Here is a 21,950-nt window from a genome sequence, read left to right as displayed (position 1 = left end):
AAAGAAGTAGAACTAGCAGAAAAATTAGGGAAGTACTATATCACAATGTTGTTCTTCATCGCATAGTTCACAAAGGGCCATACAGTAGATATTAGGAAATATTCCTTACAGAAATCTCCCATTCAGTCCTTGTTTGAAATTTTGCTTTTAGCTCTAAGAGAAGCACCAGTCCCATTTTTTATATTCTCTATCCAGTTTATTCTAGGTCTGCCTCTTTTTCAAGTTCCTGGAATAAGTCCTTCAAGAACTTGCATTGGTAGACCATTTCATCTGCTGATGTCACCAAGCCAGATAAGTTGTTTCCTTCGAAAGAACTGATTCTTTGTCTTACTTCAAAATTTTTGAAGTGATAACTGTATGGTATCTTTAAGAGTTATCTATAGTATACCTCACTTCAATAGCTAGCAACCTCTTTTCATCTTCTATTAGGAAGGCTCAAGATTCATTTCTGTGTAGAAATACTGAATTAAATAGTGATTTAATAAGGCATAATCTGTTTTAATTGTAAGCTTATTATCTATCCATAGTGGTTTTAGTTTTTGGAGTGCTGTTGTTGCTTTTGCAATTTTTGTTCTAACATCCTGTCTTGATTTGCCATCATCAAATTCCTGCCATGTACCCTCAAGGGGTGTACAGGATATGATAGTACAACATGAAAAATTTACATCATTACTAACTTCCTATCTACAATTTTTCTCCAAATCAGTTTGTTACTTGTCAAGACTACAACATTATCGGCTATTATATTTCTATCGTCTAAGGAACTTTGTACCGTATCAATCCACCTATATCTTGGTCTTCCTCTGGGTCGTTTTGCTGCCAACCTGGCAGAGAACACTTGTTTTGCTAATCTTTCCTTGCCCATTCTGTTTAAGTCACCATACCACGTGAGATCGCTAAAGCATTCCTGGATGCTGACAATATCAAGTTCTTTCCTAATATCCTCGTTTGTCATTGATGCCATCTGTTCAAGCCTCTAATCTTTATCAGGACTCTCATATCTGAAGTCTCTAGTCTTTGGTCAAGTGTTTTACTTCTGACCCAGCACTCAGATCCATAAGTTAAAACTGATTTGAACACCTTCTTATATACAGCTAATTTAGTGATCCAACTAATTTCTCTCTTATTCCATATGAATTTATTCAAATGACTTCCTACCAGTTTTGTTGATTCTGCTGTCTATTTCTATATTTAATTTACCATCTTCACCAAAAATCGTGCCTAAGTAGTTGAAATGTTTTACTTGTTCCACAGGTTCTCCATCCACAATGCAGTTCATATTTTCAACATTTCTGTTTATTTTCATTGTCTTTGTCTTTTTAATGCTGACCTTCATACCTTATCTACTACAACAGTTATTCAATTTAGTCAGGGAATCTTGCAGACGTGTAGCAGATTTATTTAGAAGTATAACATCATCTGCATAAAGCAAAGAGCTGACATTAACATCTCCAATTTTGATATCATGTTTAATACCACATTCCTTCATAATGTGATACATATGGATAATGAAGAACAGAGGGGATAATGTAAATCTTGGTTTGACACCAGATTTAACATTAAACCATCTTCCTGTACTTCCTTCAATTCTAACTTCTGACTTACAACTCAAATAAAGACTAAGTATTGCTTATATAATGCCCCATTAACACCATAAATACTGTAGTGTACTGAATAACTTCTCTCTTGGCACCATGTCATAAGCCTTTTCCAGATCTACAAAGCTTAAATACAGATCTTTGTTATATTCCCATGATTTCTCAACAATTTGTCGTAAAGTGAAGATCTGATCCTGACAGGCTCTATTTGGCCTGAATCCAGCTTGTTCTTCACCAAGCTTTTCTACCACAATTCTTCTCAACTGTTTCTCAAGTAGACTTGCATATATCCTACCAGGAACACTCAGTAATGAAATACCTCTGTAATTCTCACATACAGTTTTATTTCCCTTTTTATATATGGGTACTATTAGAGCTCTACTCCAATCATTGGGAATTCGTCCCTCTGTCCAGGCCTTCTGAACTATGCAGTGCAACCACTTTTATACCTCCATACTTGATCATTACTGGTCGAATATCATCTACTCCAGCTGCTTTTCCACATTTCAAGCCTTTAATGGCTTTTACTACTTCAAGTATGGATATGTATTCCTGACTGTATGCCTTTTGAGTGTTTTTTACCACTGTGCTATCACTGCTTGTTTCAATTAGTAATTTTTGAAAGTAATTACTCCATACTTCAAGGATATCTTTTTCTCCTGTTTTCATGTCACCTTTATCATCTCTAATTCCATTTACAACACTCTTTCCTCCATTCCTAAGCTTCTTCAACAACCTCCAGAATATTTTGCCACCTTCTTGATATTTATTTTCTATGTTCTTATCAAAGTCTTCCCATGACTTTTGTTTAGCTAGTTTTACACAGTGTTTGGCTTTCTTAAACTTGTCTCTGTATTCTCTAAGAGCACAAGCTGACTTATTTGCCAGAAACTTTTGATATCCTTTCTTCTTTTCCTTCACTGCCTCTTTAACTTCCCGTGTCCACCATGGAGTTCTGATTTTTTCTATCCTTGCAGACAACCTCACCACATGCCTCTTTGGCTGAATCAATCAGTGTTTTCTTCAGGCTTTGCCAATGAATCTCCAAAGTTTGGTTCCTGCTCTCAAACTCTTTCATTTTTTCTTGAATAATATGTGTGTATTTTAGTATACAGTTCACATCTGAGAGCTGCTCAACTTTTATTCGCTTTAAAACTTTCTTACATGTTCTTCTTTTGAACATGAAATTCAATTTTATCCTGCTCAAGATTAAATGGTGATCACTTCCAGTTTCAAATCCTCTATACACTCTGGTGTCCTGCACCAGGGAGAAAACATCACTATCAACAATAACATAGTCAATGAGACTTTTCTTAATCCTAGTCTCTTCTCTCCATGTGAATTTGTGCACATTTTTATGTTGGAACATGGTGTTAGTAATAACCAGTCCATGTTCTGAGCAAAAATCCAAAAGGTATTTGTCATTATTATTAGCTTTACTCTTTTCTCCCAATTTTCCCAAAATATTTTTGTATGCCTGACAATCATTTCCTACTCTGCTATTTAGATCGCAACAATGACCAACTTTTCCTTTTTCATTGTGTCAGTTGCTTTCTCTAAAGCCACAAAAAATTCCTCCACTTCTACCTTAATATCTGCCATCTTTATTAAAGATATTGCATAGGTTTTTAAACTAATCAACTTCTTTTATGGGTGTATCTAAAATTGAATTTTATCCATTTCTGCTACAGCATTTCCTTCTTGGTCAGAAGCACAGATATTCCATTGTTTTCGATTTTGGGGTACTTATGTTAAGTACCCCAAATATTTTTTAAGCATATAAGCTGATTTTATAGTGATTTCCTGAAGATCTGATTTGATTTCCACTGAAAAATTAATATCATAAGCAAACTTTCGATTTTTTATTCTTCTTTCTCCTACTTTCACTCCAATATCATAGTTCTCCAGGGCTTCATTTACAACATATTCAAGGAAACAGTTATCATTGATGATAATGTATACCCCTTTCTTACTCCATACTCCATTGGAAAGGGAGTGCTATAATTCCCCTTGATCTCAACCATGTTGGGATGTTATTCGAACAAAAAAAGACAAAAACATGCAAGGGTCTTCTAAATAACAAGATTCTTCTAAATAATAAGTCCATATAGTATGCTAACCTTGCTGGCAGAATAGTTGGTATATCTGCTCTCCAATGAACGGGATGACTGTTCAAATCCCATAATAGGCATGAATGTTTGTGATTGCGTTTAGGTGGGAGATGAATTTCATTGCCCTGTGTGAGACCCACTTATTGGAGGAATTAAAGAAATTTGAAAAATTTCTTGTTTGGTCTCTATAGTCAAGAGGACCGTGTAAAAAATAAATAAATAAATACCAAAAAATAAAATTTAATTAATAAAAATAGAAAAATGATGTAATTTTTCCATCATATCCTGTACACCCCTTGAGGGTACATGGCAAGAATTTGATGATGATGATGATGATGAGAAAAAAATCCTTCACCCACTCACAGTATTAATGTTCTATAGGTTTATAACCTTTCACTGGTAAGAATTACATAAAAAAAACATGAAGATAATCTTCAGTGGCAGACAATTTCAAGTAGTGATGTGCACATTAAACATTAAAATGAGGAATTTGATAACAGGACTTACTTGTGCTTATAGTCCCATAGAAAGCTCTACAAAATAAGATATGGAGGAGTTTGGGGGATCATTAGAGAAGGTCCCCTAACAAAAAAAAAAGGAAAAGTTGATCCTTGGTAGAAATCTAAATAACATATTAAATGAAAACCAGATATAACAGAAATATTTTGAAAAAAATTTGAATAAATGACCCGACATAATAACAGTAAGCACCTATTAAATTTGTTTGCAGAACATGGACTAATCATTACTAATAACATGTTTCAAAATAAGCACAAGATTTACATAGAGAAAAGACAAAAGTAATAAGAAAAGTGCCAATGACTATCTTATACTTGGCAGGGATATCCTTCACATTGGTTCAGGCCACAAACAAGAGTACACAGGCGACTTGAAACAGGAGATGATCAATATTTAATGTTTAGCAGGATGGAAATGAATATCATACTATAAAAGAAAAGTGTATTAAAAAAGAAAGTTTAAAAATAATGAAAGTCAGAAAGCTTTCAGAATGATGTATAGAAAGAAATGTGCAAAAATAATTTTAAAAAAAAATCCTTCAGGGTGGACTGTAGGTATCAGAGACAGATCTGGAAAAGAAGGTATCATACTGAAAATTCCTGTTAAGAAAGTCAGGAAGAACCTTTATAGAATACAGGAAAAAAAAAAAAAAAAAAGAAAGAAAGCTAAGCTGTGTACAAAAGCAGTAAAATCAAACTCATTGGAAGACTGGTTAAGAACATATGAGATAAAATTGACAAAAAATTCTCGTAGCTATCGAAAAATGAAGGAAAAAGTCCTGTAAAATTGTAAAATGAATCAAAGAAGACGAAGTAGATATAAAAATTAAAGATATTCTGAATGTTTAGAGTAATCACTTTCATTATAAATTACAGCAGACAAATTATTAATATTTATTAATTCTACAACTACTTTGAAAGATGGGTAAATAAAACCAGCATTAACAGAGCAGTGGCAGAGAATATTCAAGAGAAATGCACTCAAGAGCACATATTAATACTTGAGGTATAAAAAGCCAGGGTTGCTTATGGGTCAAAACCAAATAACTAAGAAGAGACCTCCACATTGTTTTTAAGGAATGCAGAAAACTAACTAGGGTATCTGACCTAATGTCCAATCCATAAAATATCTGTATTGTATCTATACAATATCCATAATCGATACTGTATAAGGATAATATATGATTTCTGCATTATTTCAACCTTGCATCTGTTCCAGGTCTGGCTCCCACTGAAGAGACCTCAATAAAGGTCACAACCATATAGTTTTGACCTTTGTTGAGGTCAGGGTAGTGGCCCTTCCCATAATGCATAGCATTATAGATGTCTCAAAGGGTGTGTGCTTTGCATTATGGGATATTATGGTAACTGATATGAAGTCATTAGCCTCTATACCCAAGTAGCTCAGTTGTGAAGATACTTCAAGTGCAAGTATTGTTTCCTTAAAAACGTGGATAAAGAATTAAACCAAGAGTATAATTTCTTGGTATCTTTAATTTATAGTATAACCAAGTGTAAAAACTTTCAAGAAAAAAAAAACTTGACTACATCAAAGTTAGAGTCCTGTTATCTGTTTGGATACAAATCACTAAGACATGTTGTTGTTGAAGACTGTTGTTTTTCAACAGTTTCATCATTCTCTACACATCATCGCTGAGCCAGATACAGCATGTGAATGCTGTAGAAGTCTTTACTCCAACATCAGAGCTCTTATCAAAAAGCTTGTTTCAGTTCTTCATCACCTGCAAGACGGTGTCTTCTTAGAGCATCCTTCAGAGGACCAAACAGGTGGCAGTAACAGAGTAATGGATCGGGACAGATAGGAAAGAACAGTCCAGCCAAATGTTGCAGGTACTTCCCTTGTGTGCAAACTAGTGGGAGTTTTCCACAACAAAAGGAGGACCTCATTCATGTTTCTGGTGAGAAAATGGATACTTTATATATATATCTGTAACATTTCCACATACCATTCTGAATTGATCAAGCCTCTCTCTCCAGCAAGTCCAGAATTCAGCCACCACTCTCTGCTAACAGGTCATTCTGATTACTTATGTGTTACATTCATAAGACTTGAAAGCTAACTTGTGGAGGGAAAAAAAAAAGAAGAAAAAAAAAAGGCATTTCTTCCATATCACCCCTTCATGTTAAAGAGATTATGAGTGTGGGGATTTTCAAATAGTTATTTTACCTGCCTAATTAGACTAATAAGTGGTCCAGTTAAGGAAGCAAAAAATAAAACATAAAACATAGATACCTGTTGTGCCAATTCCCTAGTAGGTGCAAGTATTAATCCTATAGGACCATCACCTGTTTCCAGTTCTCTCTGAAAATTTATTTTCATTATTAAATATATGATACAAATGCATAAAATATATTAAACACATACATTTATGCAAATCTGATAAAACATTCCTTAAATAATTTATACATTTAGTAAATATTAAACAAGGGTAATGAATACATGATTAATTAATAAAATGACTAGAATTATATTGTTCATTAAATTGACTTTCACTACAGCAAATGCCATGTGTAATGAGATGTATACCACAATAAACTACCACACTTGCCTAACATAATAATCAAGAGACAGACAGATTCTTTCAATAAAAGCTTTCCAAGATCATGATAGACCCACTAATGCTTCAACAATACAGGCAATTTATGCTTGTGGATCCAAACTTTTGTATGACTTTTTTTAATTTTTAATTTTTTAAACTCTGGTCTCTCAGTCACTGCAGATGAGTAGAATTTTGATTCAAGTACCCTCTGCCACTACTGTTTGCTGAGAGATGAAAGGGTGTGTGTGGGATGTAATTCACATCTGTGAGACATATATTATGGTATCCCATAATATGTGTCTCACAGATGTGAATACACATAGTTCTTGACACTGTTTGCATTGAAATATGCACTTTGCAATTTCTGCTGAAATCCTGAGACACAAACTCTGCAAAAGCACCTATTTGTATAGCATGTTAATGTTCCTTGTCCTCTAGCCAGAATTATTCATACTATCATTTTAAGAGAGGAGCATCTTACATAGTCTTCACTAACATGCCACTACTGCCTTGAGAGATAGTATCTGCTTCTTTCATATATAATGATCTGTATGATGAGCCAGGATATATAATATGCAAATGATTCGGTTAAAGCACTGAGTTAATGTTCCAGTTTCATAAGAATGGAGTGTCCAATTTGTGCATGTCGCACTGGCTCTTGAACCCTCAAGGACACTTTACGAGATACAATCAACTCTTCATGTACAGAACACCAGTGTAACAATGATATTTTAAAGTGAATTTGCTAGAGCAAATTTTCCACCATAACAATATCAAGCTAATCCTTTAGTCCACAGACTAACCAGAGAGAGAGAGATAATAGCATGACATATTGATGATTACATTCCAAGTTTCAATTCTCTTTCTGGTCTCATCCAGTTAAGCTTGTCAGAAAAGAAAGAAAGTCAAGATTATTTGTAATTTCTTTATTCTGTTATTAAATATGAAACAGACCAATACTCTATACAGATTAATACTGTTTAGAGTATTGGTGTAATCTGGGTCTGCTGTCTTGGATCCCAAGACAGCAGACCCAGATAACACTATTATTCATACATAATGTTTCCACTACCCCACCATACATGTAATGCAATTATTTTGCTAATTGGCTAAGTGGTAAGTGTGTCCGGTCTGTAATGACTTCTAAATAGCAAATTACTTTTCTTCCACCTAATCTTGTGGAAGGAGTGTCCAAAGCATGGTCTGTCAGTCCTGACTTGCCATAATAATGGTAGTGAATGTATTTTTTTATGTTCTCCAAGGTGGATACTAACAGATCTTCCTGCCTGTGCACAGAAGGCAAAGTCACAGTCATCCCCCCACCCCTCCTCTATCAAAAATTCTATTCGCTTCAAAAAGATTAAAATATAAAAATAAAAAGAACAGCCAATGTACCACTGACAGAGACCCTTGGCCTTATTTAACATATTTAAATTATTCAAACTTGACATGTGTACAGAGTAAGCAACTGAACAGAAGAAAAGCAACATTTGAGTGAAAAAGTGCTAAGTCTTTTGGAAGCTGAGAATGCTATAGAAGTGATGTGATTATGCCAGGAAAGCAGCAAGAGTTTATAAGTAAAAACTAGGAATAAGAGTCTGTCCAAGAAGAGAGATGTGGCCTTGACTGTTAACTTGAGACCTTAGTTATTCTCAAAAGTGGAGAATAACTAAGGTCTTTTTTTTCTGAGAAAATTAGCAAAACTGTCTTTGGAAGCATTGAAGATGACTAGGTTGTTATTGTCCTTTAAATTCAAATTCCTTTTAAACTTCTTATTCCTCTGTTTCTAAAAGGAGTCTACATGTGGTATAGACAATAGCTACAGAGCATTTTGTCACCACAAAGATATTTATAGCCTTTATATTCTTATCAAAGTCGCACCATGACTTTTGTTCAGATACTTTTTCCACACAGTTTAGCTTTCTTACAATATGCTAAGCATTCTCTAAGTGCAACTGCTAATTGACTTACTGAGAATTTTCAATGTGATTTCTTCTTTTCTAGGACTTGTTCAAATTTCGAGACCACAATAAAGTTTAGATTTTTCTATCCTTGCAAATTGACAAAATGTCTCAATGACTGAATCAATGTTTTCTGTATATTTTGCCACGAGTCTACAAATTTTGGTTCTTGTTTTCAAACAGCTCATATTTTCTTAAATAATATTTGAACATTTGAATCCACAATTTACCTCTAAATTCACATGGAGAGAAGATACTGTTTCACAGCTATATCTTCATGCTGGTTCAAGACATAAAAAGTATACAAGAGGATTTGAAGTAGGAAGTGATGACATTTTAATCTTGCTCAAAGCTAAACTGTCATCACTTCCTACTTCAAATCCTCTGTATACTTTTTATGTCTTGAACTAGCATGAAGATATAGCTGTGAAACAGTATCTGCTTTCCATGTGAATTTGTGCATGATTATACTCCATAATGACTAGTCCATGTCTCAACCTGAAATTCAGCAGGTACTTACAATAATTATTATGTTTTGCCCTTTCTCCAAATTTTCTCCAGACATTTCTGTGATATTTGGCATTCATTTTCTACTCTGCTATTTAGATTTCCAACAAGAACAATTTTTTCTTTATGTCAACTGCCTTTTCTAATGATTCAAAATTCCTCCACTTCTTCATTAGAACTTTCTATGGGATTATAGACAAAATAATTCTTGTTGTCCAATTCTCCAGATGGAAATTTTACAGTGAATTTTACTGTAATTCACTGTAAAATTCATTTTACAGTGAATTACAGAATAATTCACTGTAAAAGTGATTTTTACATATCACTTTTAACAAAACAATTATGGAAATTGTTTTGTTAAAAGTGATATGTAAAACAGTTAAAAATTTAATGTACTTACTGGATTTGATTAGTTGTGTTACTTTAAACAAATTTATTATGGTTTGAAATATTAAGTTTTGTGTTTTATGAGGACATTCTCTTGTCGCTAACGGAGACAACGTGTCAGCCATTATACAGTACTTAGTTTCTCGCTTGCCAAGGAGTGCACATGCTCGCGGAGAAGTTTGATGAGTGATTGACAGCTGACAAGAAAGCGTCCGGTATTTGAGTAACGGCTGTAAACAAGAGAGCGTTCGGAAGGAATTTAGAACACAGGCCGGCAGATATTTAGGTTCGGAGGAACTTAAAGTTTTTTTATATGACAGTCGGAGAAAAATTAATAGTATATTCCGAAAAAGGAATCGTGAAACTATTAAGTTTTATTGTGGATAAATAAAAGAAAATATTGCTATATGCATTTTAAACGGAATATTGGAGGAAACACTAATTGAAAGATTAATAGTAGATTCCGAAAAGGGAATCTTAAAACTGTGTTTTTTAAAGTGGAAGAGTTAAGACTGTCAATAAGCATTAGTGAATAAAAGAAGAAATTGCTATCTACGTTCTAAAGGAATGTTCGAGAAAACTCTGATTAGGAAGATTAAGGACGCCGGATCTAACTATTATTTCTACTAAAAAGATACAGAACTGAGTTAGGAAGAATTCTTGTGTGCTACATAAGTGATGAGAAAGGATTCTGTAAAAATGAGGAATAGAGTCATATATCTATTGAAAAGGGCCTTGACAGAGAAAGAAACTGGCTATGAACATTTTGTGATTGTGCAAACAAAGTGTTTAGTTTTAAGTGTAAGTTTATTTTTTAAAAGGCCTTGGATCCAATTAATTTGTTGTTAGTTATTAAAGTTTTTTGAAGTGTATATATATTGTTTTTGTTTTATTAAATGTGCTTATTTTGTATTTTGGTCTTAAGTCAGTGATTATTTGGATTCTGAAAGAAAGAGTTAAGATCATTGCACCAATTGGAGTGAATCCTTGTGCATATAATAACATATAGGTGCACTCGGAATTAAAAAAATAATTGTTAGAAACAGAGATCATTCTCTATGGTAGGAATTATATTAAGATATAATATTTATGAATACTCTATCTATATAAAAACCCACCAATTATTAACACCATCTTTGTTGTTGATATTTGGGTGGTTTATCAGGATTTCACAGGCTTCCTTAAATTTATAAGCATAAAATCTTTACACATATATAGTCATTTGACAAATATTTATATTTAAAAGAAAATTTTACTGAAGTTGAATTTTACAAATGAAATGAAAAACATGTTTAATCTTGGATGGATGAATTTGTATACATGATTATTATTTTAAAACATGTTTTAAAATAATAATCATGAATAAAACTGATGAATAAAATTCTCAGAGTCAATCTGAGAATTTTATTCATCAGTTAAAATGCTCTTATGAGATTTAATAAGTTTCACTACTACTAACAGTACTATTTCAAAATCAAAATTTTAATAAATTAATGAAAATAACTGATACCTGATCCATAAGATGAACTAACATAGGCCATATAAATGCTGCAGTTTTTCCGGAACCTGTTTTGGCTATTCCAATCAGATCTCTTCCACCCAAAGCAACTGGTACTCCCTACAAATCAAAATATACAAATACAATAGTAATTTTATGACAATGTAAATAATATGATTAGTTTGCAAAAAAAAGTACTTACATGATCATCACATGAAAGCGGTTCATTATCCTTTATTTCTACTTATTTACATTGGATTTTTATATATATATAAAAATCCATATGAGAAGCGAAACCTATAGTAAATCAATGCTGTGTGTGAACAGAAAGCTAGAGAAAAGTAATCCTTTCTTTTTAAAGAGCTGGAGGTTGTAGTCTTTGCAGAATTCTTCATAAGAAAAGAAGGCTGTTCCACAGAGCAGAGGTAGGTGGAATAAAAGATGAATGGGAGAAGTAGGAATGAGCCAGGAAATCAACAGTACAAGAATGTTGAACAGCTGTTCCTTATGTTTCTATAGGTTTGGCAGAAATGGAGCATGATTGATGAGTTCTGTGCAACCATGGAAATATCTGAATAAAAGTTGTTGGAAGTTTTTCCACTTGGTTATACTATAAATTAAAGATACCAAGAAATTATATACTTGGTTTAACCTTTATCCAAGTGTAAGCAAACAAGTTTGCACCTGAACTATTTTCAGGACTGGGGCAACTAGTATAAAGAAGCTAATGACTTCACATTACTTGCCTTAGTATCCCATAATGCAAAGCACATCTCCTTGTAGACATGTATATTGATATGCATTATGGGAAGGGGTCACTACCCAGACCAGTTTCGACCTTTATTGAGGTCTCATCAGTGGGAGCCAGACCCAGAGGTGATCATAAGGTCAAAGTAATGCAGAAATTGTATTTTCATATACGAGTAGCCAAAAGGTGTCACACCTTATTATTAAAATACTCTGGATTAGAGAAAGTTGTTGGAAGTTTTTCCACTTTGTTATACTATAAATTAAAGATACCAATTAAAGACATCACTTGGATAAAGGATTAAACCAGGTATATAATTTCTTGGTAAATGAAACGAAATGAAAATGAGGTTGGAGAGTTGTTGCATAAGAATTCGTTCAGAGGGACATATGGAATATCAGCCTATTTGCTAAAGGAATGTTCAAACGAATTGGCTAGGCCTTTCACATGTTTGTATAATTTGAGTTCCAGCTCAGGAATGATACCACAAGAATGGAAGGAATGTATGATAGTTCCATTGTACAAGGGTAGTGCAAAAACTGATATGTCTAATTACCATATTTTAGAGAAGTTGGTAAGAACTAGCATATAGAAATGGGTAGACAAACATGCTATACTCTGTAAGGAACAGCATGGGCTAACTAAAGGAAGGTCATGCTTTAGCAATTTGCTCATTTTATAACAATGTTACGTCTAAGTTGGATAAAGGGAATAGATACACTATGATAATGCTGGATTTTTCTAAGGCATTTGATAGGATACCACATAAATGGTTGTGGCATAAACTGGAGAATATGGGATTGGAATATAAACTCTTGACTTGGATCAGGGAATGGCTGACAGACAGATATCAAAAAGTGGTTTAGAGTGGATGTGAATCTCCCAGATTTAAGGTGACCAGTGGTGTACTCAGGGTTCAGTCCTTGGGCCAGTATTGTTCAATTTATACATTAATGACATCAGGCAGGGTCTAACATCAGATGTGCAATTGTTTGTCGATGATGCAAAGATAGGCAGGGCAATCAAGGATGCTACTGATATTCAGCACTTACAAAATGATTTGAATAGGCTGGAAATTTGAGCAAACGAAAATGGCTATCAGTTTAATGTTAATAAGGGTAAAGTTATGCACTTTGGCATGACAAGAGTTCCAGTGGCATATTATATTAACAGAGATCAAGAAGCTGAGGAGGCAAGGTATCTTGGACTATTGGTGGATAGGAATTTGAAGTTCAAAGGTCATATAGCAAAAGTTGCAAATACAACTCAGAGGATAACTGTGATGTTGAAGCAAACCTTGACATGTAAGGATAAGTAGAGTCATATTGCCTCTTTATAAGGCTTTGAAAAGACCACACCTGGATTATTGTGTGCAGATTTGGTCTCTCGGGTTCCAAAGGGATAAAGAAGCTGTGGAAAGGGTGCAAAGAAGAGTTACAAAGATTATATCTGGATTATGGGTTTTAGATTATGAGGACAGACTGTGAGTATGTGGGTTGCAGACTCTGGTTAACAGGAGAAAGAGGGGTGATTATGATAGAGGTCTATAAACTTTTAAATGGGTGTTATAGGATATCAGCTGATGAAATTTTTCGTTATATGGAAGGGAGTGAGAGAACATGGGAGCATCCATGGAAGTTAAGTTTGTTCACAGTCAAGAAAGGGGTAGGAGCTAGGTTTCTCTTCCAGAGAGCAGTGAGTGCATCTAGTGTGAATGAATGTAAGGGAAGGTATGAGAGCTGGTTTGGTTGATTTATAGCTTCTCTTAATGAGTCCTTGACTCCCTGGAAGTTTCAGATAATAATAATAATAAAATTACAAAGAAGTGTTTTTTTTTTTTAAATGACGTTTATTATTCCCATCACATATACAGAATATTTATAAATATACATTTCAAGTGTTACTATCATATTTTATGTTCGTTTTTACATTTATTTTGGACTGCTTATTTTATTATATACAAATAAAAATATTTTCCTTATATATATATATAAATAGAATAAGATACATTATCAGATAGTTTTCATAGTTTATAAAAATGTTTAAAATTAAAATAAGTTAGTGAATTTTTACTATTTTTTTTGTGTGTGTAACCAAGGGCCATCATACTGGTTACTAGAAAATTAAATTTGTGCAATACAGTCACTGCAAAATCCAGTGACTGTATCCAGTGACATCCAATTTACCCAAGCCTTGTATGTAGGAGGGCTCACATAACATGGTATATACTTGTAATATCTTAGAATCATAATTGGACATGATATGTAAGTTATAGTGATAGAATAATAGAATAAGTTATAGAATATACATATCATGTCCAATTATGATTCTAATTAATGTTGATCTTTATTTAGTCCTATGAGGTAGTGTTTCAATTTTTTTCTGAAAGCATATTCTGGGGTTATTGATTTTATTTCATTTGGGAGTTTATTGTAGCTGCTTGTTGCTAGGTATTCAAAGGATTTATGAAAAATTTCTTTGTTTGCCTTGGGTACTACCAGCAAGTTCTGGCCACAGCATAAACCATAGTCTATGTTATAAACTAAAAATTACAACGTTCTTTCTTACATATAACATACAACCATAGAGAGGGAGTTTCTGTAATGGCAAAAGATTGCGAATGGCAAACAGATCATTGGTTGAATGGGAGAAGTGTGGTAATGGCTATATTGTATTTCTATCAAAGGAAGCAGGTTGTTGTAATTTCCACCCCCAACAGGTGATAGCATATTGTAGTGAGGAATTTACCCAAGAATAATATAAGCATCTTAAGAATGCTGCATTTACAAATTTTTTAACATAATATATTCTGTTAATTACAAACCTGAACTTATTTGTTAAAAATAATGTGGGAGTTCCATTCAGTCGCTACTGATGTGGAGGTCCAAATACTTGGCTGATTGTTTTTTTGACTAAGCTACAGTTACAGTTTTGGATATCATTACATTTCGTTTCATGCCATTTTATGATTATATTGTGATCTAGCTTATCTGTTAACATGAAGTACATATATCTCATTTTATCGGTATTAATTTTAAGACCATTATTGTTAAACCACTTATTTGGTCTCAACATATCATGGTTAATCCAATTTTCTAGATCTTCAAGGGTTGTTTCATGTTCATGATAATTCACGATAACTGGCAGTTTTTGTTGTACTATCATAATATATAGCAAGGACATTCACTGAGCGATGCACTAGTTGGTGTACCATCATAATGATGTTGTTTAATCAAATTACTCTGGTAATTCCCAAATTTTCTGTCCATCTTTATTTATGCAAGTGGTATTCATTTATCATCACAAGATTAGGACTGGATATCAGTTCAGAACCCAGGTCACTTTTTTTACTTCCTTTCCACATTGTAGGAAAAGTGAGACAATCTACAACTGCAAAATTTACTCCTCCCCCATCTCCCTCTCCAATATATCATTGGATAGGAAGTGGTAATTATTATTATTAAGAGAAACCTTCAGGGAATCAAGGACTCATCAAGAGGCCACATACAACATATACCAGCTGTCACACTTGTTCTTGAATTCATTCGCATGACTTGCAGGCACAACATCCAATGGCAATACATTCCAATCATGCACTACTCTGCGAGAGAAAAATCTAGATCTCACCCCCTCTTCTTGGCAACATTTATTCTCAGCTTCCAAGGATGCCCTCATGCCCTTTCCCTATCCTTGATAAAATGAAAAATTCTATCAACTGACACAACCCTTTCAGAAGTTTGCAAATTGCAATCACATCATCTTTCTAATGTTTGCTAGTGTCTGCAGCCTACAAATTTTCAATATGTCTTAATAATCAGTATTCCACGATCCTGATATCATTTTTAACCCTCTTCTTTGCACTCTTTCCATTGTATCAGAATCACCATGGAAACAAGGAGACCAGATCTGCACACAAAAGTTCAAGTGAGGTCTTATCAATGCCTTGTATAGAGGCAAAATGACATCCTTATCTTTACATGTCAAAGTTTGTTTCAGCATTGCAATTGATCTCTGAGTTGTATTTACAATTTTTGCTATATGGCTCTCAAACTTCAACTTCCTATCTACAACACTCCAAAATTCCTAGCCTGATCAGTTTCTTGTAACATAATCCCACCTAGATGACACTGAATTTCTAATCACACCAAAGTGATTACATTTACATTTAAATAACATTTTCACATGCCCACAATTCAAGCATATTCAAATCATTCTGCAAGTACTGCATGTCAGCCACATTCCTGATTATATTGCATATCTTTGCATCATTAGCAAATAGCTGTATGTTGCCTGTCAAATCATTCCCAATGTCATTAATGTACAATTGAATAACAGTGGATCACGTACTGATTCTTGTGGTACACCACTACTTACCTTATATCTTGCAGACTCCCATCCCACATATACCTCTTTCTGATATCTGTCAGTCAGTCAGCCTTTTATTCACACTAATATTTTGTAATCCAAACCCATATTCTCCAATTTATGAACAGTCTTCCATGCTGTATTCTGTCAAAAGCTTTAAGCAAAATTAAAAGTATCATGGTATATCCACCCCCTTGTCTGGCTTAATGGTAACATTATTACAGAATGTGAGCAAGTTGCTAAAACATGACGTTCCCTTAGTAAACCCATGCTGTTCGTTGCAAATTAGAGATTCTCTATCAACCCATTTCTGAATGCAAACCCCAACTCACTTTTCCAAAATCTGCACCGCCACCACTCCAGAGATACTAATAGGTCAATAGTTGGAAAGATCAGTCTTTGCAACAGTAATGGGATTACCATACATTCTTTCCACTCCAGTGGAATCTTCCCTGTTCTGACACTCAAAATATATATCCTGGTCAAAGGAATAGCCAGTTCAGCTGAACTCTTTTAACATCCATGTTGATATTCCATCAGTCCCTATTGCTGAATTTTTATTCAGTTTGTGCAATGGATCTAATACTTGTTCCTTATACACCTGAGTTGCTTCATTCACTGAAGAGGCAGCAGTGAGTGTAATGTTGCATACACCAGTATGATAGCTTTTAGTATGATGGACACTCATTTGTTGAACAACCACTTATGCATCTGCCACCATACACCATCTGCATTCAGTAGAGTTAGCCTATCATATTCATTTTTTCTTTTACTTGCAGCATAACAACAGAATTCTTTAGGGTTGTCTTTAGCTTGCAGAGCCTTTTCATACTCAGAATTAGCTTTCTGTACAACAGCTGTGACTCGTCAGGTCTGCTGCTTATCTAGTGTCTTATTTATACAGGCATCTTTGCACATGCTTGATAAGTCTGAACCAGACAAATGCAAAATTGAATTTGTTCTCTCCTTCATAATCATTTCCATGAGAATGCCCATTCCTTTTTATTAACATAGTTATGTAACACTGTTACTCTTTCACACAGATTCTCACCATTCCTCCTATCATAATTTAGTTTCCCTCTCTCTCTCTGTGTTAGGTATCATACTTATCATTAGTTTTTCAAGACTCCTGATACTAAATGCATTCAATTGTAGGCTGTCCCTCTTTATACAAATCTAATCTTCCCTAAAACTTGCTCCACACATCCAAAAACTAGATCGTTTGCAATCGTAGCACCTTCTTAATTCATTTTTATCATATCTAGGTAATATACTTATGATTTTTACTTTCTCACTTCACTCTCGCTTCTTCCAACAACCACCCTTTCATATCCTCTCTCATACTGAACTTATCACGGTTAAGTCATTAGTACCTACTACAATTATGATTGCTTTTACTTTTCTTTTCTGTTTTTCAATTGCATGTGCTTTTCTGAAAGCATAATACATAGAACAAACATACCTGTGCCTGAATAGGTGTTGGCTGCGTATATTCAGATTTTCTAATTGCTTTTATCAACTTCTCATCAAAACCAAAATGTCCAAAACTTGTAACAGGCTTAGGAGGAGCAGCACCAGATACTTTAATTCCTAGTTTATCTCTGAGTTCCTCTACTTCTAACACATTCAAGCGTGTTATGTCTTCATGTTCATCATAAAAATTCTTTTCAAAGTCCACATATTCAATTGTAGTATGATCAATGGGTGGTAAAGGATCAATGTACTGAAAATAAACAAAAAATAATAAATATACAAAAAATAAAGAGTGCTATATATATATCAGCTATTATATTGCATTGGACAAATATTTTCTAATATAACTATGCATAATTTCATACACACACAGACACACACATATAAACATGCCATCTGCCATGCAGAAGACAATCTTTACTTCAAGTCCACATGAACTACAGACCTGTATCTTGAACTCAAACTACTAGCAGAACAGCTGGATTAAAGATAAACCTAAAGAAAAAACTTTAAGTTATGTTCAATATATATGTGCAACCAGAAGTAATGAAATTCAATGATAATAAAATTGAACAAGTGAATTATAGATCCACTTAGGACAATGGATATCAATAATCAAAATACCATGGAAGAAGTCAAAAGAACAAACTTGGCTGCAAAGCATTTGGAAAATTATAATCGATATTCAAAAAGCAGATTACCATTATGCCTAAGAAGCAAAGTTTATAACCAGTGTGTTTTCCATGTAGTGGCATATGCCTGTTGAATATTAAATTTAAATCAACTCAAAAACTAAGAACAACACAATTTAGTATGGAAAAATGTATGCTTGGTATCATGAAATGAATACTTGGATAAGAAATCAAAAAAAGACTGACATAGAAAGAGTGAAACATCTCAGGTGACAATGGACTGGGCATATTGCTCAAAGACAAGACCAATAACAAACAAAAGCAGTACTAGATTGAATTCCAGTGCTTTTGTTCTACAATGACTAAAATCAAGATGGATTGATGAAACCATCAAATTTGCCTTAGCAATACAGGGGGAAAAAAGCTCTTAACAGATGGTCTTCGAGTTACCTTGGATAGGCATTACTGATCCAGCAGAGGATAGCTAATGGCTGAAGATAATGATTGATTGATATATATATATATATATTTTTTTTTTTTGAGAAATATATCAAATAATTATATATTTGGTATATCTCAAAAACAATCAAAAAATTTTAGTTTATAAGAGTAATTTCATTAACAGTATGTGCTTTTTTATTTGGGGAGGGGAAATTAAATGCGTTTCTCACCATTAATTTCCTGATATGTACACTCCTTGAAATATATTCATAAGTTGAATGTTCGTAAGCTGAATTTATTTTATTTTTCACAAGATGTATTGTTTACATCTTTTTCACGAGATATAAGGTTTAACAATCCTACTGTATCGGTTAAAGTTCAGGAATCATAAAATTTTGTAAACACAGAATTCTGTGTTTGTTAAATGAACAGAAATGTAATTTATTAGCTCATTCAGTGTTTTTATCTTGTTCATAAGTATAGGTTTGTCTGCACACTATGTGATTAAGTTTACATTGTCAATCTGCTAAAAACAATTTTCCTCTGAAATAGTCTACTACTTGCCAGTACTCCAATATTGTCATATCTTATATTCAAATCTTCTAGGGCACTTCTGTCTAAATCAATCCACCTAGATCTTGGTTTTTCCTATGGGTCTTTTACCTGCCAATGGCATCAAACATCTGTTTTACTAACCTATCCTTGCCCAATGTCAAGTTCCCTCCTAATCTCTTCTTTAATTTTATGATAAGGTGACGAGTGTGTTAGATAAGGGAGAATCATATACAATGATATTCTTAGACTTTGTAAAAGCATTTAATAGATTACCACATGATAAGTTGGTGTACAAGCTGCAGAGGATGGGAATAGACAGTATATTGGTTAGATGGATCAAATATTGGCTCTCTGAATGATACCAGCAGGTTGTGTATGATGGAGCAGTGTCTCAAAAAAGAAGGCTGACCGGTGGCATGCCTCAGGGTTCTGTTCTTGGGCCCCTGCTGTTTAACTTGTTTGTAAACGATATATCATGTGAACTGACTGGGGATCTTCAATTATTTGCTGATGATGCAAAGTTGGGAAGAATTAAAAGTATTATTGCTCATGCTGAATCCCTTCAGGAAGATTTGAATAGACTTTTTACTTGGACAAAAGAGTGGGATTGTAGTTTTAATATCAATAAGTGCAAGGTGTTGCATTTTGGAGTGCAGAATTATAAGGCTGTGTACTATATCGATGGTGCCATACTGCAGGAAGTGGATGAGATTAGAGATTTGGGAGTGATGGTTGATAGTAGACTAGAGAGCATATTGCAAGGATTGCAACGGTTGCACATCATAGTGCTGCTATGATAAGAAGTACTCTAACATGCAAGGATAAGGAAGTGGTTGTGCCACCGCATAAGGCACTGGTCATAGTTAAGCACACTTGGACAATTGTGCTCAGATCTAGTCACCTGGTTTTCGATGTGATGTGAAAACATTGGAGAGGGTCCAGAAGCGAGTGACTAAGACAATATCGGGACTTTGTAATGCTGGCTATGGAGAGAGGTTGAAGAGATGTGGATTGGACAGAGTTTGGTGGATAGGAGGAAGAGAGATGATATAATAGAAACATTTAAGTTAGTGAGAGGATTTTATTAGATTAATCCAGAGGGGATTATAAAAAGAGTAAAAGATGAGAGGGGAAGAACCAGAGGTCATTCCTGGAAGTTATGTAAAAGTGTGGTGAAGAAGGGTGTGAGGAGTAGTTTTTTTTACATGGAGAATTGTCAGTGAATGGAATGCATTACCAGAATGTGTTGTTAATGCAAGGAGTGTTAAGGACTTTAAGATTCTATATGATAAATATGTTGTCAGTTGAATGAACCTCTCATGATGAGTCTGTCAACTCCATGGAGGATGTAATAATAATAATAATTTTGATACTGCTAGTGATGCCATCTGTTCAATCCCCTAAGTTTTCTTAGAACTTTCATATCTGTGTCTCTTAATGTTTGATCAAGTGTGTTATTTATAACCCAACTCTTAGATCCATAAGGTAAAATTAGTTTGAAACACCACTGTGTATGCTGGAAATTTAGTCTTTTTGCCAATTTCTCTGTTATTTCATATAAATGTATTAAACTGGCTCCCCATTGTACCAGCTTTGTTTAATCTCTTGTCTATTTCCATATTTAATTTGCCATCTTCACTAAAAAGTATACCTAAATAGCTGAAATGTTTTACTTGTTCTACAAGTTCTCCATTAAGAATGCAGTTGAAGTTTTCAATGTTTTTTAACTATTTTAATAGCCTGGTCTTAGGAGTTTATCATCATTTGAATAAAGCAGAGCAAAGATTGATATCTCCAGTTCTAATATCAAGTTTAATGTCACTTTCTTTCACAATACTCTATTTATGTGAATAAGAGTTGATATGTGTGAACCCTCATGTTACACCTGATTTTATATCAAACTATCTTCTCGTACTTGTAATTATAATTGTTGACTTACAATTTAAATACAGATTATGCAGGATCATTATAAAACCTTGCGTAGTTTTAAATTTTCATAACTTCTGTTCTATACATGATAAAATCAATCTGAAAAAAGGGTAAGTGAAAGAATTTATTACAGTTTCACATATATTTATTCATAGGATTGTTAATTCTCAATATGTCCACTCTCATTATATACATAAACCAAGATATTATTATTATTATTTTCGAAACCTTCATGTACTCAACAGACTCATTGTGGGAGGCCCACTCAACTAGCAACATACCTATCACACAATATGATTCTGAAGTTCTACAAATACATTTTTCAGTTTGATTTTCAGCAATTCCTTGAATTACGTTAGTTATCCTAGTTCGCCAATTATCCAAAAAGCATGGTGCTGTTGAAAAAATGGTAGTCTTAACATGTCCCTAAATGAAAAAAATCCAATGGGCTCAAATCCACTCTTCCAATCCATTTGTTAGGCAGTTTCTGAATGAAATTTTCCTAACACTAAGAAGAGGTGTTAGGAAAAGATGCATTACCTTGCTGAAACACTATCACCTATAAGTTTTAAACATGTTAGTTCAGGAATAAAGTAATTCTGCAGCATTTCCAAATGACTTTCACTATTAACAAAAACAAAAAACAACATTTTTTAACAAAAAAAA

The 21,950-nt window shown here is 33.8% G+C and overlaps 1 protein-coding gene across 1 annotated transcript in view; it reads right to left on the bottom strand.

Moving 5' to 3' along the window:
- Positions 1-21,950, bottom strand: part of LOC150099913 (ATP-dependent RNA helicase DDX42) — a 218,005-nt gene that overhangs the window by 78,517 nt on the left and 117,538 nt on the right. The window contains exons 6-8 of the mRNA XM_090403173.1: positions 17,717-17,977; positions 11,154-11,261; positions 6,482-6,550 (exon numbers count right to left, since the gene is read on the bottom strand). Coding sequence (XP_090259299.1) covers positions 6,482-6,550; positions 11,154-11,261; positions 17,717-17,977 — 438 coding nt within the window. The remainder of the gene's footprint in view (positions 1-6,481; positions 6,551-11,153; positions 11,262-17,716; positions 17,978-21,950) is intronic.

This window comes from Typopeltis vanoorti, chromosome 13 (assembly GCF_054136105.1).
Source record: "Typopeltis vanoorti isolate ZY-2024b chromosome 13, IOZ_Tvanoo_1.0, whole genome shotgun sequence".
In the NCBI taxonomy this organism is placed as follows: Eukaryota; Metazoa; Arthropoda; class Arachnida; order Uropygi; family Thelyphonidae; genus Typopeltis; species Typopeltis vanoorti.
This window is presented reverse-complemented; position numbering and strand designations above follow the sequence as displayed.